Source organism: Myotis yumanensis, unplaced genomic scaffold, assembly GCF_028538775.1.
Source record: "Myotis yumanensis isolate MYYU_CA2020_CCGP unplaced genomic scaffold, mMyoYum1.0.hap1 SCAF_1, whole genome shotgun sequence".
Classification (NCBI taxonomy): domain Eukaryota; kingdom Metazoa; phylum Chordata; class Mammalia; order Chiroptera; family Vespertilionidae; genus Myotis; species Myotis yumanensis.
The window spans coordinates 38,413,404-38,433,402 of NW_027223752.1; the positions used below are offsets into that span (position 1 = coordinate 38,413,404).

The following is a 19,999-nucleotide window of genomic DNA, read 5'->3' on the forward strand; positions in this document are numbered from 1 at the left end:
TAAAAATAAATCAAGATAATAATAAATCAAGATAATAAAAATATACCTGTCCTGCCGTGTCATACAGTCCGAGCAAGTGTTGCTTGTCTCCCACGGTCACAGTAACTAGGGGAGAAGAGAAGAGGAGAGCCCATTAATACAAGCTTCAATCAGGAGCCTTCACATTTCTCTATGCCAACATCTCTTTGGGCAGCGAGGATAAGCATATGCCTCATCAGTGTATATTGATGACAGCATGATTTCCAAATGAAAGAGAACCTTGCTCACCTTCACTAGGAGGGGTTTACTAACTGGTTTGGCTCAGTGGATAGAGTGTCAGCCTATGGACTCACGGGTCCCAGGTTCGATTCTGGTCAAGGGCATGTACCTTGGTTGCGGGCACATCCCCAGTAGGGAGTGTGCAGGAGGCAGCTGGTCGATGTTTCTCTCTCATTGATGTTTTTAACTCTCTATCCCTCTTCCTTCCTCTCTGTAAAAAACCAACGAAATATATTAAAAAAAAAAAAAAAAGAAAAGAAAGACAACCTTGGGCTGCAGTAAGAGTGGATGGGCTGAGCCAAGTCCAAGTTTTTCAGATGAGATTTTTATTGGGGGAAACTGGGGTATCATTTTCCCACGGACTGCCAGGGTTGGAGTCCTTACAATATCTGGAGAAAAAGAATTTTCTGAGACTTGCATGTGAAGATCAGTGATTTTAATTTGCATGGGATTACATCCCTGGGTTTCTAAAGTCCCATTTCCCCTAATCCAGTCCTAGAAGAAGTATAATTGTGGTTACAGTAGAGCTAAAAGCAAAGCCAGTGCCCAGGGTTTCCTTCCCATGTTGCAGCCGGGTCCAGTTCAGCAGCAGGCTAATTTCAGTCCATTAGTTCATTGTGTGTGGGGTCCACATGGCCTGCAGGTGAGCCAAGAGAGCAGCGCCCCCTCCCCACAAAAGAGTCCCAAGAGGACAAAGAGAGAGAACTTCTTTGTTCAGGAGATTAAATATTCCAAATTTCTTGCCCTTGCAGTGGCCACACCCATTCTGGCCAATGACCTATTCCAGGTGTGACTGACAGGAAAGTACCCTCCCTATGTCACCCCAACTTTACTGGGCATTTGTCTATCTTCCCTTGCTGGACCCCTGGAGAGTGCAAAATTGTAGCTTCCTGGCAAAGCTGCCCAAATGACATGCCTATAATACTTGGCCTTCCCTTTGCTCTTTTCCTGTTATTAATAACTAGGTTAATTACAATGATATCAAGATGAATATCATTGGTGACACTGAGGCACTCTGTAGAATCCTCATTGATTCTTATTAAGCCTTAAAATATTAAGCTCCTGAAGGAAAAAAATGCTGAACTTTTTATTGGTTATTTTTTCATTTTGTTTGGTTTGAGCCATCTTTCAGGACACAGAATTGTGTAAGCAATCTGTTAGAAATGTCTGTTTTTATCTGTCTTTGAAATGTTAATAAAACCCCCCAAACAAAGAATATTAACCCACCTGCATATTTTATAATCTATAAGGCAGAGCAAATAATGAAACAAGATGGACTTCATATTTATTTTTAAAAAGTTTCCTAAATGGAATATTTCCGTGCTTTAGCTCAACTGATTCATTATAGTTTTGAACCTCAGTTGCAGGAAGACATGTTGTATGGGTTCAGTTTCAGATACCTAAAGGGTGTATGTAGAGTGAAAAGTGGAGAGTTTGATTTACCCAGCAGGCCTACTGCTTTGACAAGCAATTGTATCTAAAAAATGAGAATAGAGGGATACCATCCACTCTGTACATGTCTGGAAATGAAATGAAGTCTCAACTTGAAACTAAACTGAGATTGAACAGATTGAAAGCATAATACACTTCTCTTGGTGAGTGGAAAGAGCAAAGTTAGATTTCTAAAAAAATTTAATTTCTCTTTGGAAAAAGGATGTGAAATAATAAAGGAGAATGTGATTTTTCCTAGTTGATTAAAAACTGCAAATGCAATGTAAAGGTGCCTTCTACCATTAGCTATGCAGGAAAGAGAAACTGAATTAGCAATCTTTTATTTTTATTTATTGATTTGAGAGAGAGAGGAAGGAAGATAGAGCTAGAGAGAGATCTATTTGTTGTCCCACCTATTTATGCATTCATTGGTAGCGTCTTGTATGTGCCCTGACTGGGGATCAAAACCACAACCTTGGTCTATTGGGGCTGACACTCTAACCAACTGAGCTACCCAGCCAGAGCTGAATTAGCAACCTTTTAACCAGTTAACTGCCACGATATTTTGAATTTAATTAAAAAAGGTCCACCACTTGCGTCTATAGACGCTTATGGCGTGCAAATGGTTAAAACCCTATCTCCAACATATTCTCTAGTCTGCTGCTCAGAGTTGCTGATTTGGTACTGATTTGACTTTTGTTTGTTTTCAGGTTGATGGGCTACATGTATGCAAAGTACTTCTTAAGGGGCTCATTCTTTGCAAAGCACCTGTTTAAAAGCACTGTCTCCACAGACACTGGGAATTTTTTTTTTTAATTTACACAGGTCCACATGTGTTAAGTTTGACAACCTCGCTGTAGCCGCTCAGCTTTTAAACGTGCACTTTAACGTGGTGAACCGGCTCCATCCAACCCTGGTGACAACACTGACAGAAGGGATTTTAAACCTTTTTACTTCCTTTCAAACGCCAGGCTAGTGATGGAAGTGAAGGTGAGCCGGCGTGGCCCTCACTCTTGGTCCTGCTCTGTTTTGCTCTTCCTGAATGCTTTTGCGTAAGTCCAGCCCTATCTATGTTCCTGAACTCTGCCGAAATGCTTCCTTTCGTGGCCAATTCACTACCTAGTCACGGATCAGGAACCAAGGGAAGAAGTCCAGCCATTTCCAGGAATTTCCTACCTCTACCAAGCCCAGTGCATGCCGGTCAGGGGCAGCTGTTCCAGGGACCCCTTTGGGCCATGCCACGACCTCCAGGCCCAGAGCCTCCTGTGACTCAAGCCCTAGCCGCTGTCACCCCAGGCTCCACGGAGAGCTGCAAACATTCCTGAGCAATGGCCCTGACTTTTGGCACGGGAGTCCTGAAGCTCCTGCTCGGGTTTTCAGAGAACCATTCCCTCAGCCTGCTTGTCCCCAGGCCTCCCCCTTTTCTCCCTTGGCAGCGCTGGGGCCAGCGCCAGCCCAGGAAGGGTGGGCACGGGCCGAGAGCCTTCTCCTCCCGCTGGCCTCCCCGCCTCCAGGGGCCTTTGCGATCCTGGTCCTCTCACTACTGGGAGTAGGAGGCCTGTGGGAGCGTGGAGAGGAGGGGTTACCAGCAAGGCGCGGGCAGGGTGCAGCACAGGAAACGCCAAGCCAGGGCTGCGTGGAGAGGCGTGGGTGCTCGCAGGAGGGGTATGACTGTGCGTGCGTACGTGCGTGTACGTACATGTGCGTGTACGTACATGTGCCTGTGCGTGTGCGTGTGCGTGTGCATGCTGTGGAGCGTGGGAACGCCAGAGGGGCCTGCTGGGTGTGCGCATGCGCACTGCTGGAGCGCGGTCAGAGAGGGCTTTCCGGAGGAGGTGTGTCAGCTCAGTCCCCAGGATGGCCACAGGTTCCCCAAGGTGCATCCGCAGAAGGGATAAGGGCGGTCCAGGAGCCACCAGGGTGTGCTGGGGGCGGGGCACGGGGTGGCGCACCAGCTCCCTGGGGTGCATGGGGAGATGGGGCAGAAGAGGTGGGCATGCAGGGTGGGGCTATGCTGATTCACGAATGCAGCCTTTATTGGGAAGGCTTTGTTGATCAATGAAAGCCCCCAATTCTTCCCCCCCCCCCCCCCCCAAGAAGGTGAAAGAGAAGGAATGAAAACAATTTCCTTGGGTTCTGGCAAATGGCGGGAAGATGGAGGGTGACCTGTTGGGGTAGAAATGGTGTGGTTTTCAGCTCTGCTGGGCAGTGGCTGTCTCCTCTGTGTGCTTGGCCAGCTCTGCTGGAGGAATCGAAAGGAAGGGAGCAGGGCTTGTGCCCCAGGCTCTGGAATTCACTTTTATTCTCCCTTCTCTGCCCTTTCATTTTCCCATTCTATCGGAAGATAAGTGGATCGCACAGTTGATGCTAGAGAACATCTAGGGACAGCCAGAGACAGATCCAGGCGTTAATCACAGATGTGGGTTGTCCAAATGGCTTTGTGAGCCCTTATCTTGGACTAGCAGTGGAGGCCTTATTGTTGCCAACAGGCTGCAGTGTCCTCTGAGGCCCCTCAGTTTGGAAATGAATCAGCCACAGCAGCACGAAGGCAGGTGTGCCCTAAAATGCTAACAGTAAATGTAGTGAGGTTGAGAGAGCAGGATCTAAGTCAAGTGGGTCTCATTACAATCCTGCCTTTGCTATTCGCTGTCTGCGTGACCTTGGGAAAGTCCCCTAGCATCTCTGAGCCCTTGTTTCCTTATTTGTTAAAAATGGGGATAGCGTTGCCTACCAAAGTGAGGACTTGTGAGAAGGAAATTAAATGAGAAAATGCCTGGCACACAGCCTGGCCCATCCATAGTGGGTGACGAACAACTGTTCTTTTCTCTCCTTCAGCAAATGCTTATTAAACCTCTTCTAAGGACTAGTCTCTCTTGCTCTCCACTGTATACCCAGTGCACATTAACTGGCACATAGTAGGGTCTTAATATTTGTGAATTACTGGTCACTTTCTGTCCTAAACAGTAGCTATTTAGATATTTGTCTTATATCTCCAACTGGACAGGAAGGTCCTTGAGAACAGGATTCCCATACCCCATGTCCCACACAGTACGCAGCACAGATCCTGGCAAGCGTAGTAAATGCTGAACACAGAAGTGGAGCACCAGGGGCAACTCAGGCAGAGGAGAGTCCTTCAAACTGTGCAGACCTGCGGTTTGAGGCTCCTGGCAAGGCCTAACTGCTGGGAAGTGCCCGCAGCCAGCAAATCTGCCTGGCAGACAGCAGTCAGGCTGAAATCCCAGATCACCTTCTCTTCTCAGACTCTTAGCTTGTTTCCGAGTTTCGAGAGGTTTTAAAGAGAGTGGGTCATATGACATGCTCAGACGGTTCTCTCCACAAAGTGTGGAAAGTTGTCAGTGACCCGTTAAGTATGTAAAATGGAGGCCTTCTTTGTAAGCCTTTTGCTTCCTTGTGTTTCTTCTTTGTGCAGATTGAAGTGGCCTCTGTGAGTTGGAGTGAAGTCTAAGTCCTGGCTTTGATTTCTTTCACCCAGAGAGAACTTACCCCCCTCAGTAATTCGGCCACCTCACAAAACTCCTTGTCCTTTGCAGGATGAGGACGTGTTGTCATTCCCTGTAAACCAGCCCAGCCCGCCAGTCTAGCCCATCAGCAGCAATAGGAACCTGGTTTGAAGCCCCTTTCTTGCTGGCTGGAGGGCTGGCCATCTCAGCTGCCAAGAATGGGCTTTTGAAATCCATCTTGTGAATATATGATGAATCCTGAAAACTCGAAGGCTGGGAATGTCAGGCCAGTTAGGAGGAAGCCTCAAAGTGCCCTTCCATTCCCAGCATATAGCCAGCTGACTGCATCACTCATGTCGACTGTATTCTATTTGGCAGGTAGAATGAGGCAGACCTGATGAGGTGGGTGGATGTAGTACCATAAAGGTGCTATTTTGGAGGAAGAAACACTAGATTATAGACATAGCAAGAAATAGAATTTTAGGAAAGTTAATAACATGACTCTCATGGAAATATAGGATGAGGGTATGTCAAAGATTTATGAACTCAATAATGAGAGGACCAGTAAGATGATAAATCTTGTTCAAAGGGCATTTCGAGGAAGTGGGCATACATGGGTACTTAAGAAGCAAAATGTTAGAATAAGATGGCTACATTCAATAAAAAGCTGGTTACTGTCCTGTGAAAAAGACAGCCTTTGGTGTTTTCTTTTATACTAAACAGTAATTATTGGCATCTCTACCCAACAAGATTTACAAGTTAGCATGCAGCTTCAGAAAGTCTAAGCTTTTAGTTAATAGTAGAATCAAATGAAGGTGTATTACCCTAGATTGTTACTTCTTGGGGGAGGGTGTTAAACACTGCCCCAGCATGACATTGGACATTGGAAAGACAATTGCATGCACTTTGCCTTACAGTGGGGCCTTGACTTACGAGTTTAATTCGTTCGAGACCGAGCTCGTTAATTCAAATTACTCTATCAACTCAATGCAAAAAATCGGCGGAGAGACAGCTGGTATCTCAAAAAACTCGTTAGTCGGGACACTGGTAAGTCAAGGCCCCACTGTATATCCAAGTTTCAGATAATTTTTCTCCATGCCTGAATTCAAGTCCCTGCTTTGCTACTCATTTGGGGAGATTTTGGGCAACTCTGTATGTCTCCCTCTCACCTGAAAAATAAACAAATCATGTTTATCCTAAAGGTACATAAAAACTCTTTATACGTTATTGAGAAGTCAGGGGGTAATCATCACAGCAGCTTGTCTGTGTCTAGGGGGTGGCAAGAAATGGGGAGTTTAAATGGAAACTCACAATCCTGACCCTCATCATACTTGCTGATTGGATATCTTCAGCAGCATCCATTGACCACCGCCCCTTCCCGTCCCTCCCTCCCCCCCCCACCCCGTCCTCCTCTGAACTGACCCTCATCCGCTGCTCTGCTTCCTTCCTAGAAGATCTTGTCTGGGACTGACTCACCTCGCTCCAGTGTCCACTCTTGGGGGAGCTTGTGTGTGTTTGTGACCTGGTTTAAACCTCCCAAATATGCATGCACATTTTATAAGGAACCAAATATGCATGCACATTTTATAAGGAACCATTTTATTTTTATTTATTTATTTAATTTTTTTTTATTGCTTAAATTATTACAAAGAGTATTACATATTTCTCCTTTTTTCCCCCCGCCCTTGACAATCCCCTGGCCTCCCCTACCCCCCAGTGTCTTATGTCCATTGGTTATGCTTATATGCATGCATACAAGTCCTTTGGTTGATCTCTTACAACCTCCCCTGCCCCCCCACCCTCCCCGGCCTTCCTGCTGTAGTTTGACAGTGTGTTCGAGGCAACTCTGCCTCTGTATCTATTATTGTTCAAAAGTTTATAATGGTCTCTATTATCCATGAATGAGTGAGATCATGTGGTATTTTTCCTTCATTGACTGGCTTATTTCACTTAGCATAATGCTCTCCAGTTCCATCCATGCTGTTGCAAATGGTAAGAGTTCCTTCTTTTTTACAGCAGCATAGTTTTCCATTGTGTAGATGTACCACAGTTTTCTAATCCATTCATCTACTGATGGGCACTTAGGCTGTTTCCAAATCTTAGCTATGGTGAATTGTGCTGCTATGAACATAGGGGTGCATATATCCTTTCTGATTGGTGTTTTTGGTTTCTTGGGATATATTCCTAGAAGTGGGATCACAGGGTCAAATGGGAGTTCCATTTCCAGTTTTTTGAGGAAACTCCATACTGTCTTCCATAGTAGCTGCACCAGTCGGCATTCCCACCAGCAGTGCACAAGTGTAAGGAACCATTTTATAAGAAGCCTCTGGGATGAGAGTCACCTCAAGTTAAAATAAGTTAGAAGCAAGTATGAAACTAGAAATAAACAATACATTTTCATAAACAGGAATGGTGGGAAATTCCTTCCTGGTGAGGTATCCATCACACATACGTGATCCTCTTAATGTGGCTTGAAACCCTTCTTACTCATCTGCATGGCTCACCTAAGCCTGCTCTTTTCCCTTATTTGTTAAGAATGCTTCTTGTTTTCTGAGCAGCAGACTGTGTGTGTGTGTGAAATAAAAGTTGCTTGTGGCTCAGGGAAGTCTCTTATTTGACAGGCTGACACGAGGTCCTGTTTCTGTAGAGCAAAGAATGAGGAGAAAATCTGATAAGCTTCCTGAAAATCTGTTAGGACTCTGAGCTGAGGGCTTGCTTTTGTGAGGTCTGTGTATTCAACTTGCAGTAACGAGAGTCCATTTGAACAGGGTAATGCATCTGCCATGCATCTTCCCTCCCTGGTCATGTTTCTTTGATCTGTTAGGTATGCCTGTAGTTATTCCAAGTTGAAACCACCCGGAATTTAAGACAGAAGAACTGGTTGGAGCCCTCAGCTTATTGTGAAATAACTCTGGGGCCTTGAGCAAGCCACAGCTTCCCTATGTCTACATGTTTTTTTTTTTTTTTTTTACTGGCAGAATGGAATTTACTGAGGAGCAGAAGAGATCATGAATATGAAAATTTTGTACACCAAAGCTTACACAAATGTAAGGTGGCATACGGAGCACATGGCTTCTTAAATAACAACACTTGGGAACAGAGGTTGCTGGAATGAAGTTGCACTGGTTCTGGGTGTGGGAGGCTGTTCAGGAAAGATCTTTCCTTGCCAGTACTTGCTTGATGATGGAAGAGGAGGAGGGAGGGTGTGGAGAAAAGAGAAGGGGAGCACTTGGAACTGACTGGGGATGGGGCCAAACCGAAGACAGAGCCATGATTCCATGACATCCACATCCTGGAATTTCAGAGACTTGCTTGGCCTCACCCTTCCTCCCTCAATATTCGCTTGGTCTCCATGCCCTGCCAATTCTACTTGCTAAATATCTCCAGAACCTAACTCCTCTTTCCCATCTCTGTAGCTATCTCACTGAAGCCCCTTACCCCCATTACAGAGGGCTCCCGGTCCACATTCGTTCTCCAGACTCCATCTTCTGTGCTGCCTTTTCCTCACTGCCACCAGTCCCACAGCTGTGGCTCCATCGTCTCTAAGATACAATTCAAATACCTTCAAGAGTGCACGCAATCTTTGTAATCTGGCTTCTGGTTTACCTTTTCAGATCTCTTTTATTTTTTACTGTCCTACAATCCAGACTGATTGCAGTCTGTCATACTCATGATGCCTTTGCTTAAGCTGTTCCATGTTCTTGGGAAAAGAAATTCTAGAATGCTTTCCCTACACTTGTCAGCCTAGAAAACTCCCATGACCTGGAAAACTCACTCCCATAACTCCTCTTTGATGCCCGCCAAGTACCTTAAGCCCCTTTTCCATGCTTACTTGCCCATTGGGCCACAAAGTGCTATGTGTTATTCATTCTCATGTTCCAGCATCTAGAATGGGCCTGGCACATAGCTCCATAAATAGGCGTTGAGAGACTGACAGTGCATTAAACTCCAGCCAAACTGGAGTTTTTCTCCGAGGCATCTATTTTCTCTAGATTAATCTTTGGCATTTCCTAAAGGATCACCGTGAGTGTTCCTGGACACTAAGGGGCAGGATGGAGTCACCAGAGATGACATCCTACACTAATGCTGGCCTGCTTGTTGTGAGGGGATGCCATGGGAACGAGGCTGTCCCAAATGGCCTCTGTGCTTGGGGCACTTTCCCACTTTTCCAGACAACTTTCACCAGCTCCCGGGCTGCCGACTCCAGGCCAGTGAGGCAGGGCTAGGGGCAGGGCTACTGCCAAGGTGTTCTGTGGGTCACTGTGACTGCAAGTTATAGTAGTCAGACTTCCTGGTGGCAGCCACAGAGTACAGGGAGCGGTCTTTTCATTAAGACTTTGGGAAAAAGTGACTGCATTATAAATGAATCCTGCGTGTGGAGGCTTGTGGTCTGCAAACCAGAGCATACTTTTTTTTTTTTTTTTTTTTTGCAGGATCCCCTGAATAAAGAAATCTTAAAAAAATGCAAGCTCCTGTAGTCATGTTCATATATGGCTAGGAACCCACAAGAATCAAGCTGCCGTTGAGGGACGGTAGGATAAATACCTAAATTAGAGGCAGAAACTTTAGGCGTTAGCTTCCACTTTGACTTGGTGATCTAAATGCACCATGGCAGCCACCAGGGGAGTGAGTTAAAAACACAGATTCCCTGATTGCACACCCTACCCCTAAGATTCAGAGGATATAGGTGTGGGCTAGGGTCCAAGAGTCTGCATTTTGATTAGATTCTCCAGGCGAGTGATTCAGATCTGAACTTCAGGTTCTTCATCATTAAAATTCTGAGACTAATAACTCAATTACTCTATAGCATTCCATCCACTTTAGACAGGATTTGTGAATAATAGATGAAGTAACGTAAAGGAAAAAAAAACTTAAAATTTATAAACTCCTACAGAGAGATTATCTTTCTTATTATATCGGTCTCACAGTACAGAAGTAGGCAGTCTGTTTGTAGCAACTCTCTCCCCTTCTTGTCTAGAAATAATCACAGAGGAAATTCAAACACCAGGTGTTGATAAAAGTGGAAGAGTGTCTTCCTACCAAGAGTTTTAAAAGAATTATTAGGCTCATAAAAATTCTATCAGGTACCAGCTATAACTAGTTAGAAAAAATGATGGGAAGTATTGTTTTCACGACAACAACAAACGCTATAATGTGTCTAGTAATGTGCAAGACCTTTAAGAGAAACAGCACAGGAAGCACTTTGTTGAGATACACAAAGGAAGACAGATGGGGAAGCAGCTCATGGTCTTGGGTTGGAAGCTCTGTGTTGTAAAGATGTTACACCACCCCAGTTAATAAGTTTAAAGTAATTCTGATAGGATTTTGAGTTTGGGAACTTGACAGAGTGATTATATTTAATACATAGCATGTTTACTAGTCAATAAGGATAATAATTCAGAAGCAAATAAAAAATGAAGACAATTTATAAACAAACACAGGGCCAATAAATACCGGAGTAAAAAAAAAATTCAAATTAAACAAGATGAAATCTTTGGCCTGTCAAATTGACAAAGACAATGAATGAGACCCAGTGCTGGTGAACATGCAATGATGCGGCACTCGCATACGGCTGCAGGAAACGTAAATTGGTTCAAGTGGTCTGGCAAACTGTTTGGCAGGATAGATCGAAGGCCTAAATGTGGGTCTATCTCTGACTCAGCGAGCCTATTTCTGCAATGTACTCCCAGTAGTAATCATACAAGCGCACAACAATATATACAAGTAAAGGCTGTTCATCAAGTGTTTATTATAGCTGACAGCTGGACACAACCTATATATTCAAGAGTTGGTGATTGGTCCTCATCAGTTATGGGGAAACTTACTATGTAACTTAAAAAAAATGTTTTTATTGATTTCAGAGAGGAAGGGAGAGGGAAAGAGAGATAGAAACATCAATGATGAGAGAGAATCATTGATTGGCTGCCTCCTGCACCCCCCACACTGGGGATTGAGTCTGCAACCTAGGCATGTGCCCTGACCAGGAATCAAACCGTAACCTCCTGGTTCATAAGTTGACACTCAACCACTGAGTCATGCTGGCTGGGCTATGTAACTTTTTAGAGAATATTGAGGAATGTGGTAAAGTATTGAGGATATAATGCTAGATGGTAGGAGATAAAATTCTACATTGTATATGTTAATCAGAAAAAGGATATTTGGGTGCCCAACAATTGTGGTTATGTTGTTGTTATTACTGTTATATACAGATTTGATTAAATGTCATCACATTTAAGTTAAATTGTCTCCCATCACTTGACTTCTACCAATTCTTCTTGGTCCTCTCTGATTCTGTCTTAGGCTTGTCTAGATTTACTTTAGGCTGTAGGGCCGACCTTGTGTTTTTATGAGTAGAACATGTGATGAATAGGTCTGCTGCAGTGCAGATTTATAAACCGTGTATTGCAGAGCAGCTTATCTTTTTCAGAGAATTATGATGAACCACTAATGTTTTACCTATACTTGCCTTTGGAAGGTACCAAGGAAATATTGTGCATTCGAAGATGCTAGAATCTGCCAAAAACACATTCACTGCATACCGAAAGAAGTATATGAGCTGTAAAGACAACAGCAGTAAATTGGTTCTAAATATAGCCCTTTATTGACAATGTCTAGGCCTATCAAAATGAACTAGTCAAGTGAATGAATATTTGGAGTGTGGGTTTCTGCTCTCAATAACTTCTTTTCCACAGTATTATAATTTGGAGATTGTTAGGAGATTGTTTCTACTGTGCGTGGTGGTTACTCTAGATTATACTTGTCTGCCTGATTGTTACTCAGGATCCTAGCATTTTATGTATTTGTGAGTTTTTCTTTTTATTTCACTTATTTTAGTCTAATATCCCTAACCAGAATAGGTGTTCTTTTCTGTAACTATATATATTTTTTTTTACTTTTTAATATTTGTTGGTTAATTATGATTAAAGAAAGATGTATGTATGACAGTTTGAGATAAAACAGTTCTTGGGTCCTTTCTGCAATGAATACTTGGGAGCCCATCTTGTAATTTTATTTTCTCAAAGTTTATATAAGGTACCACCTACCACTTTTATGTCCTTATTTACATATTTTCCCAAAAAATTTTTCCCCCCCAAACATCTAAAAATAAAAATATATTTTGGATGCTTATCAGCAATGTAAGGTTCATGGCTAACCAGTCCTGTTAAGGCAATCCAGTGAAGGGATACACTGAGTGTTGGTTACCATTGGAACCTATGTTGAGTATTGTCACTTAAAGCTAGGAGGCCTCATGAAGTGCTTGGCGCCTGGAGTCACCTGTGTCAATGAATTAGCAAGATGAGGCTTTGAATTCTTATTCTTAGTTTTGCTGATGTTTTTCTGTTAGGTTTTAGGTGAAGTACAATCAATCTAGTAGAGTTTCTGTGCATTTTCAAAGATTTAAAAAATATAACAGATAAGTGGGGACCCATACGGTATGGTCTCAGTATAGTTTCATGTTCAAGGACACAACACTAACAACCCAAATTCCTTCAAACCATTCTGACTTTAAGAGAAAGAGCAAGACACCAACGGGGGATTCAAACTTCTCAGTATTTTTCATAGACTAGTCCAGCCTTGACCCAGCACACCTTCTGTAACTATTTTAGTCTTCTTTCTGCCAACCTGAGAAAGACTAGGACTTGGCTGGTGCTCTCCTTTGGGGCTTTGGAAGAGAGGGAAGCTGAGTAGCCAAAGGCATTTTCTCTCCTCATCCGAAGGGGGAGGGTTTGGGGGAAGGGAAGGATTATAGGCATTTATAATTTAACTAGTGGCCTAGTGCACGGATTTGTGCACATTGAAGGAAATTAATTAGCAGAAATATTTTAATATCACTATTCACCCTTTCTCTATAATAGAAGTGTCAACCAAATTCACTATCGACAATGACAGATTGAAACACATGTGTGCAATTGGCGCCAGCAAGAGCTTTATATATACCAGTGGTTCTCAGACTTCTGGCCCTTTAAATACAGTTCCTCATGTTGTGATCCAACCATAAAATTATTTTCATTGCTACTTCATAACTGTAATGTTGCTACTGTTATGAATTGTAATGTAAATATCTGATATGCAGGATGGTCTTAGGTGACCCCTGTGAAAGGGTCGTTCGAGTGCCAAAGGTGTGGCAACCCACAGGTTGAGAACCACTGATATATACACTTGAGTGGCCAGATTATTATGACCACCTGACGTTTGTAGGCAAATTAGCTATAATTTTGCGCTGAAGTTGCTAGAGGGCCAGACCATTATAAATAGGGAAGCAGGTTGTTTACCATGATAGTAGATAGATCACAAGAATTTTCGTGTTTTCTGTTCTAAGGCTTGTGGCCAGTCACGAGGATTCTTTAAAAAAATATTAGCTTTAAGAACATGTAATAAATAACTTCAAAATGCAATGGGTATTTAATTTTAAAGCGTGCCTTTAACATTTCTGTAAAATGTTTTTTGTACTCGTTCAATAGAAACTTATCTGGCCACTGGGTAAAGCTAGCAATAAAACTACTGGTCTGCAGTGTGTTAATTAGACCTGCTTTCTGATTTAGCTAAACTTTTTCCAGCTTAGTGAAGCACCACAACTTCTCTTTCAGGTAATTGTCAGCAACACAGCAGTAAATATCAACATGAAGCAGATTATTATTGTAGATCACACAGGGAGAATAGGGTAAAATATTTAACTGCAGCAGTTTTTGACTATAATAGTATTCTGTGCAGTGAGAAAACCTGAAGTCATTTTCAAGGTCCACCATTTCTTCTTTTCTGTTGGGTCAAGTTTCTAAGCTTTCTAAATATCCATTTTCCCACTAATGAAAACAAAATAGGATTCCATTGAGTCTTCTATCTGCCTACTCCAGGACTTCTGTGAGCATCAAATGAGATGAGGCAAGGGAAACTGCTTCACAGACATTTGGTTGAACTGTGAAATGTTTGCGCCTGGCTATAAAGCAGGTCGTGTTCCTGGGCTGAAGAAATTCCAAGGAGGCTAGTCGCTAGGGAGAGGAAGCCAGGTGTTGCTATGTGACATCATTATCCAGCACCCACAGCCACCGTTTCTGTCATGGAGTCTTGGCAGCATCAGCTGCAATTTGGTGGGCTGTCACTCCGGGGTGGTGGTGGGGCCTGCGTCCCACTTGGGGGAAGCTGAGTGTTGTTTTGTTGGTGCCAGGTCTGCGGTGCTGTTTCTCTGTAAATGGCCAGTGCACATCATGGCAGCTCCTGTGTTGAGCGTCTGCCCCTGGTAGTCAGTGCGCTGACCAGTTGGACAGTCAGACACTTAGCACATTAGCCTTTTATATATATAGATACCCTTTCTTGTGTCTCCAACACATTTTTTTTTTCAGGTCAAGGAGTCATTTGCCAATCTCTCTTAGGATACTAGCATCATACCTTTTTCCTGGAACCTAAAGAACTGAGCAGTTTACACTACCACATTGTCAAGGACCCTTGGGTAGTTGGGACTGCAGTTCCTACTAGACCAGAAGGTTCAAGGTTCAAGAGTAGAAAGGGGAATTTGAGATAAGATGATGGCCATCCTGAGTTATCGCCAATTGATCAGTAGAAAAGTGAGATTGTACCAGTGGAAGCCATGCGGACATGGGATGGGGAGTGCATGTGTGGAGGTCTATAAAATCTTAACTTGATCAGCAGTACCCTGTTAAGTTAGGCATTCAGGACCTCATGTGGCTGTGGAGCTGTGGAGGAGGGCTATTCAGTGGCTTTGCCAGTAACTGTAGAGAAATTGTAATATCAAAGAGGAGAAAAAGAAGTTGGATTTGCTGGAGACAAGGAGTGGTGGTGGAAGTGAGAAAGAAGATGGAGAAGAAAGAAAGGGGACTTGGGAGGGGTGGGTTACTGTAATGAGAACCAATCTTTGGAAGGCCATTGTGGGCTCCATTGCAGGGCAGATTCCAGGAGCTGGTTTAGTCTAGATATCTAGGTTGTTTGGGTCTAGCTTGGAAATTCCATGCTATCTCTAGGGTTGCCCTAAACTGACCTTATTACCAAGATTGCTTTCTGACCTGTGGCCTCTCTGTACTTTTCTCATTCTTGACCTATCACTCTCCAAAGGGAAAACCCAAACCTGTTCTGAAGGAATATTAAAGTCTTGATTTGAACTGGCTGTGGCAGGAAGAGTGATTAGGTCTGGATCTGGGCTCAGCTCTTTCATGGATAGCTGTCAGGGGTGCTTGGGACTGAGTGATAAAGAGATGCTCATCATTTCTGTCTAGCTTATTCTTTTCTGCATGGAACTATATGCTCCTAAGCCCTGGCCTCCATTGGGGGCACTGGTAAAGGGAAAATGATAGATGAAGGATGTTGCAGAAGACCTAAGTGTTGGCCTAGTGAGGAAGGCTGCACCAACATGTCTGTAACCTTCACTGTATTCTGGTGACTCACCTTGTGATGCTGGTGCCTCTCCCTCCCCTTCCTCTCATGAATTTCTGATAAGGGCTGTGATAGTTCATTTTATGTGTCAACTTGACTGGGCCATGGGGTGTCTAGATATTTGGTCACACATTATTTTGGGCATTTCTGTAAGGGTGTTTTGGGATGAGATTACAATTTTAATCAGTAGAGTACAGCAGATGTCCCTCCATAATGTGGGTGGGCCTCATCCAATTATTTTAAGGCCTGAAACAGGAAGGAAAAAAAAAAGACTGACCTTCCTATGAATAACAGAATTCTCCACCAGATTGCTTTGGGACTCCATTGGTACCATCAGCTTTCCTGGGCCTTGAGTCCGCTGACACAGCCACACTGCAGATTTGGATCTGCTAGTCTCTATAATCACGTGAGCCAATTCCTTATAATAAAAGTCTCTTTCTATATTATTCACATCCTATTGATTCTGTTTCTCTGGAGAACCCTGACTAATACAAGGGCTGTGTGATAGGACTGCACAGTCTCTCAGCTAGAGGATAAGTATCTAGTACATTGGCCCACTATAGGGGTTTAACAAACGGATTTAACAAATAAAAGGATATGTTTAGTCATGGAGCTTTTTAGGTGAGAACTGATGCCAGTGCCAGTTGATGTATAGTGTGGTGGGTAAGGGACACAGGGATGAGCTGTGGAAGCATGAAGCTGATGAATGAGGTGTGAAGATGCTTTTCACATGCCTTGCTCAACAATGACACAGACCATCCTTCTATTAATGATGGAGGAGGCATCCTTAGTGAAGCCAATGCAAGAGGCACTTCTTCAGCCACCGAGAAATGTGGCTCCCGCACAGAGACAGAAAAGATAGCACATGGAGCAGCAGCCCTTCAGCTGAGTGGGAGGCAGGAGAAAGCAGGGCTGGAGCTGTCTTCATCCCCTGCTGCCATTAGAAGGTGCATTTGAACCATGAGGATGGTGGGTAGGGATGGGCGTTGGGGTTGGGTGGTGATGGTGGATCTTGTTGAAGTACAGATGTTGATTCAGTTGGTCTGAGTGGGGCTTGAGAATCTACATTTCTAATAAACTTCTGGGTGGTGTCCCAGCTACCGGTCTGCAGGCCACACGTAAGTGACAAGGCTTATCCTTTCTTTAAATGTGGCTCTTTGAGCCCCTCAGGTGGTTGACAGATGTGACGTCTACTCCACTAAAGCAGTGCAGGAGGAACGGACTCTGAGCAGTAGCAGGTGTGCTCGCTGTCACCTGCCCACTTACTGGTCTTCAGAAATTAAGGGGTCAAAGCCGAAGGCATCTGCTCTCAGGGAAGCCTGCAGAGAGGGCTGCCGCTTTCTGCAGCGGAGATTTGAGGCCGGGAAGGGACTTGGGCCAAAAAAGAGGACTGTAAACCGATGAAATTATAAACAAGTAATCTTGAGGCCCGGAAAATGTTGCCTCACTCCCCTGGGTCATCACTGAGGGGAAATTGACCTCAAAATGTGAGAGCATGAGTAAAGGAGGGAGGCAAGCAATTTGGGCAAATGAGACCATAAAAAGGGCTGATTTTCTCAGTCATTTATTTCAATATTTCAGTAGATTGTACCCAGCAGCTTGGAGCATAATAAAAACTAATGTGTTTCCTTCTATATGGGGATTTCTGAGCACCATTTTGGAGTTCTGTGACCTCATTTACAAAAGTGTGCTTCTGGACCTTAGGAAGCACCCACTGCTTGTCTGTCTGCCTCCTAAGGGCCTGGGTGGACATGGTGAAGTCAGACTAGTTTATCTTCTTGGGCAAGCTCCCTTCACCCCAGTTTCTCCTCTCTGGCACTGTGATTGGTCTCCGTTCCTTTTCTCCCTTATCAAAATCTATCTTCTTTGCAGTTCCCTACACACTGAGGTACTGCAAATGATTAACTGTGAACTCCTTACAAGACAAACCTCTAAGGCCCAGCATGCTGTCTTGAAAATGACGCACATTCAATGGATACTTGTTGAATGAATGGATAGCGTTAGATGACCCCCACCCACAAGGAGAATATTCATTTTAGAGGATCATGACAAACTGCTACAGCTCTAACTGGGATCCCAGGAGCAGCTGGCAGGCTGGCGGGGTGGGGGTAGGGGGTTAGTGGGGAGGGGGAGGAGTTTGTGGAGACTTGCAGCTTTTCTAGCACTCAGGAATAACAGCAGGAGGTCCTGGAGATACTTTCTGGCATGGATGCCAGGATACAATTGTAGAATTGAAAGTGATCAGTTCTAGAAAACAAGGAAAGCTATTGAGCCCATGGCTTGGTCACACTCCAAGATAGACAGTGATGGAGCCTGGCTAGTTCCCAGCACTGCCAGTTGACACGACCCTGATTCAGTCTTGAGGGACAAAAGCAGCCATTGAGGGTGTCAATGGCCTGAGGTGAGCAGCCCAAGCCTTTGACCCTAACCTCTTCCAAGGGACCGGCTCCATCATCACTCGAACTGCCATGCTGCTGGGAGGACTGTGGGGAATGTTGCGAGAGCTGCAGCCTCTGCTTCCAAATCTGACTTCCCAGCCAAGCAACAGAGAGAAAGATAGCAAAGCACACCTGCCAAATACGTTTCAGTAAAAATGCCAAACAAAACTAGTGAGAATAAATGAACACTAACCATACCTCTTCAGACACATCTAGTTTTGCCTTTAAAAAAATTAAGTCATGCCCTGACTGGTTTGGCTCAGAGGATAGAGCATCGGCCTGGGGACTGAGGGGTCCCGGGTTTGATTCTGGTCAAGGGCATGTACCTTGGTTGCGGGCACATCCCCAGTGGGTGGTGTGCAGGAGGCAGCTGATCAATGTTTCTCTCTCATCGATGTTTCAAACTCTCTATTCCTCTCTGTAAAAAATCAATAAAATAAATTTAAAAAAAATTAAGTCATCACATTGGCTGATCCTTGAGTGGTCAGCAAAAAGTTTTCTGTTTTAGACTTTGGTCTGAGGGTCAGGTCTTCTGGTTCGCCACGAGGTACTGCATTTGTAACTAGTTGTCTTAGTTACATGACCCCAGGAAGAGTGAGGAGGGAGTAGCCCATCAATAAGTGCTGACCCACGTAAAAATAGAAATGGCTGGGGGGAAGCAGAGATAGGTGAGAAGGGGGCAGTGATCTGAACCAGTGAGAGAAAATACTAAACAAATGATTTAAAATATCTAGAACCTACATGCTTTTAAAGTACAGTTGATCCTTGAACAATGGCGGGGTTAGGGGTCCCGATCCCCACACATTTGAAAATCTGCCTATAACTGTTGACTCTGTAGTTAAGTCTCTGCATCAGGGATTCAACCAACTGCGGATCGAAAGCAGTATTTTTGATCTGCGGTTGGGAATGCATGCTTGGGAGTGTGAAGACACTGTTTTCCATCTGTGGTGAGTTGCATCTGTGAATACAAAACCCTTGGATTCGAAGGGCCACATGTATTTATTGAAGAAAATCTGCATATACATGGACTTATGCAGTTCAAACCCCTGTTGTTCAAGGGTCGACTTACTTAGATGAGTGTACTTTTAGAAGATGAGGGAATTAAGAATTGCATGCGGCAGCTGAATGCTCCTGATTAAAAACAAAAAATGTTTTGTTGTTTGCATGACACTACGCTGGATTCTGAAGGCTTTCACATTGGGAATTATAGAGGTCTTGACCTTTTGGTCAAAGGCAAGAAGAATAAACAATATGTATATAAAAAAATCTAGAGCTAGCAGTAGGACTAGAAAAATTGTCTAAAAATCCAGCCAAATTAATCTTAAACAGGTTTGGGGAATTTCCTAATTTCTCTGTCAAATATTACCTCATCACCTTCCTGTTGTTAAGAGATGCTTCTTATCCCATCCTCATATCCCTGTTCGGGGGCTGCTGGAGTTCTGGGGATGGGAATGGAGGTATGAAGGGAAAGAGAGAGAGAGAGAGAGAGAGAGAGAGAGAGAGAGAGAGAGACAGATAGACACTGGGGGATTATAGAGAGGGTGGTGAGTTCCAGGCAGGAGGAATAGCAAATAGCTTCTTTCATCAAAGCTGCATGCCAGAGGGCTGTTGATTAGGAAGCAGTGACATTTTTCTTAGGGTCAAAATCAATTGTAGAAATATCCCTGGACTACTTTTCCAGGGTGAAAAAGTATTTTATATCATGTCTTTGGAATGAACTGTTGGAATACATGAATTGGCTTGAATGGATGGTACTGGACTGGTAACAGTTCTTTGATATGGTTTTAAACACATGCCTAATTCATACCTTGGCATTCCACAGGCAACTAATTATTTAGTGCGACAATGGTAGACAGAATAATCCATACCCCCTCTCCCCCAGCAAAATAATTATCCACCTTCTAATTATCCCAGACTGTGAATAGGTAATCTTATATAGTAAAGGAACTTTGCAGATGTGATTAAGTTAAGGATTTTGAGTTGAAGAGATTATCCTTGACTACTTGGTGGTCAGAATGGAAGTAAGGG

At 43.8% G+C, this 19,999-nt stretch overlaps 1 protein-coding gene across 1 annotated transcript in view; it reads right to left on the reverse strand.

Moving 5' to 3' along the window:
* RHOJ (ras homolog family member J) overlaps positions 1 to 19,999 on the reverse strand; it is an 84,703-nt gene that overhangs the window by 25,555 nt on the left and 39,149 nt on the right. Inside the window, exon 2 of the mRNA XM_070418740.1 lies at positions 47 to 105. Within this exon, the coding sequence (XP_070274841.1) occupies positions 47 to 105 (59 nt within the window). The remainder of the gene's footprint in view (positions 1 to 46; positions 106 to 19,999) is intronic.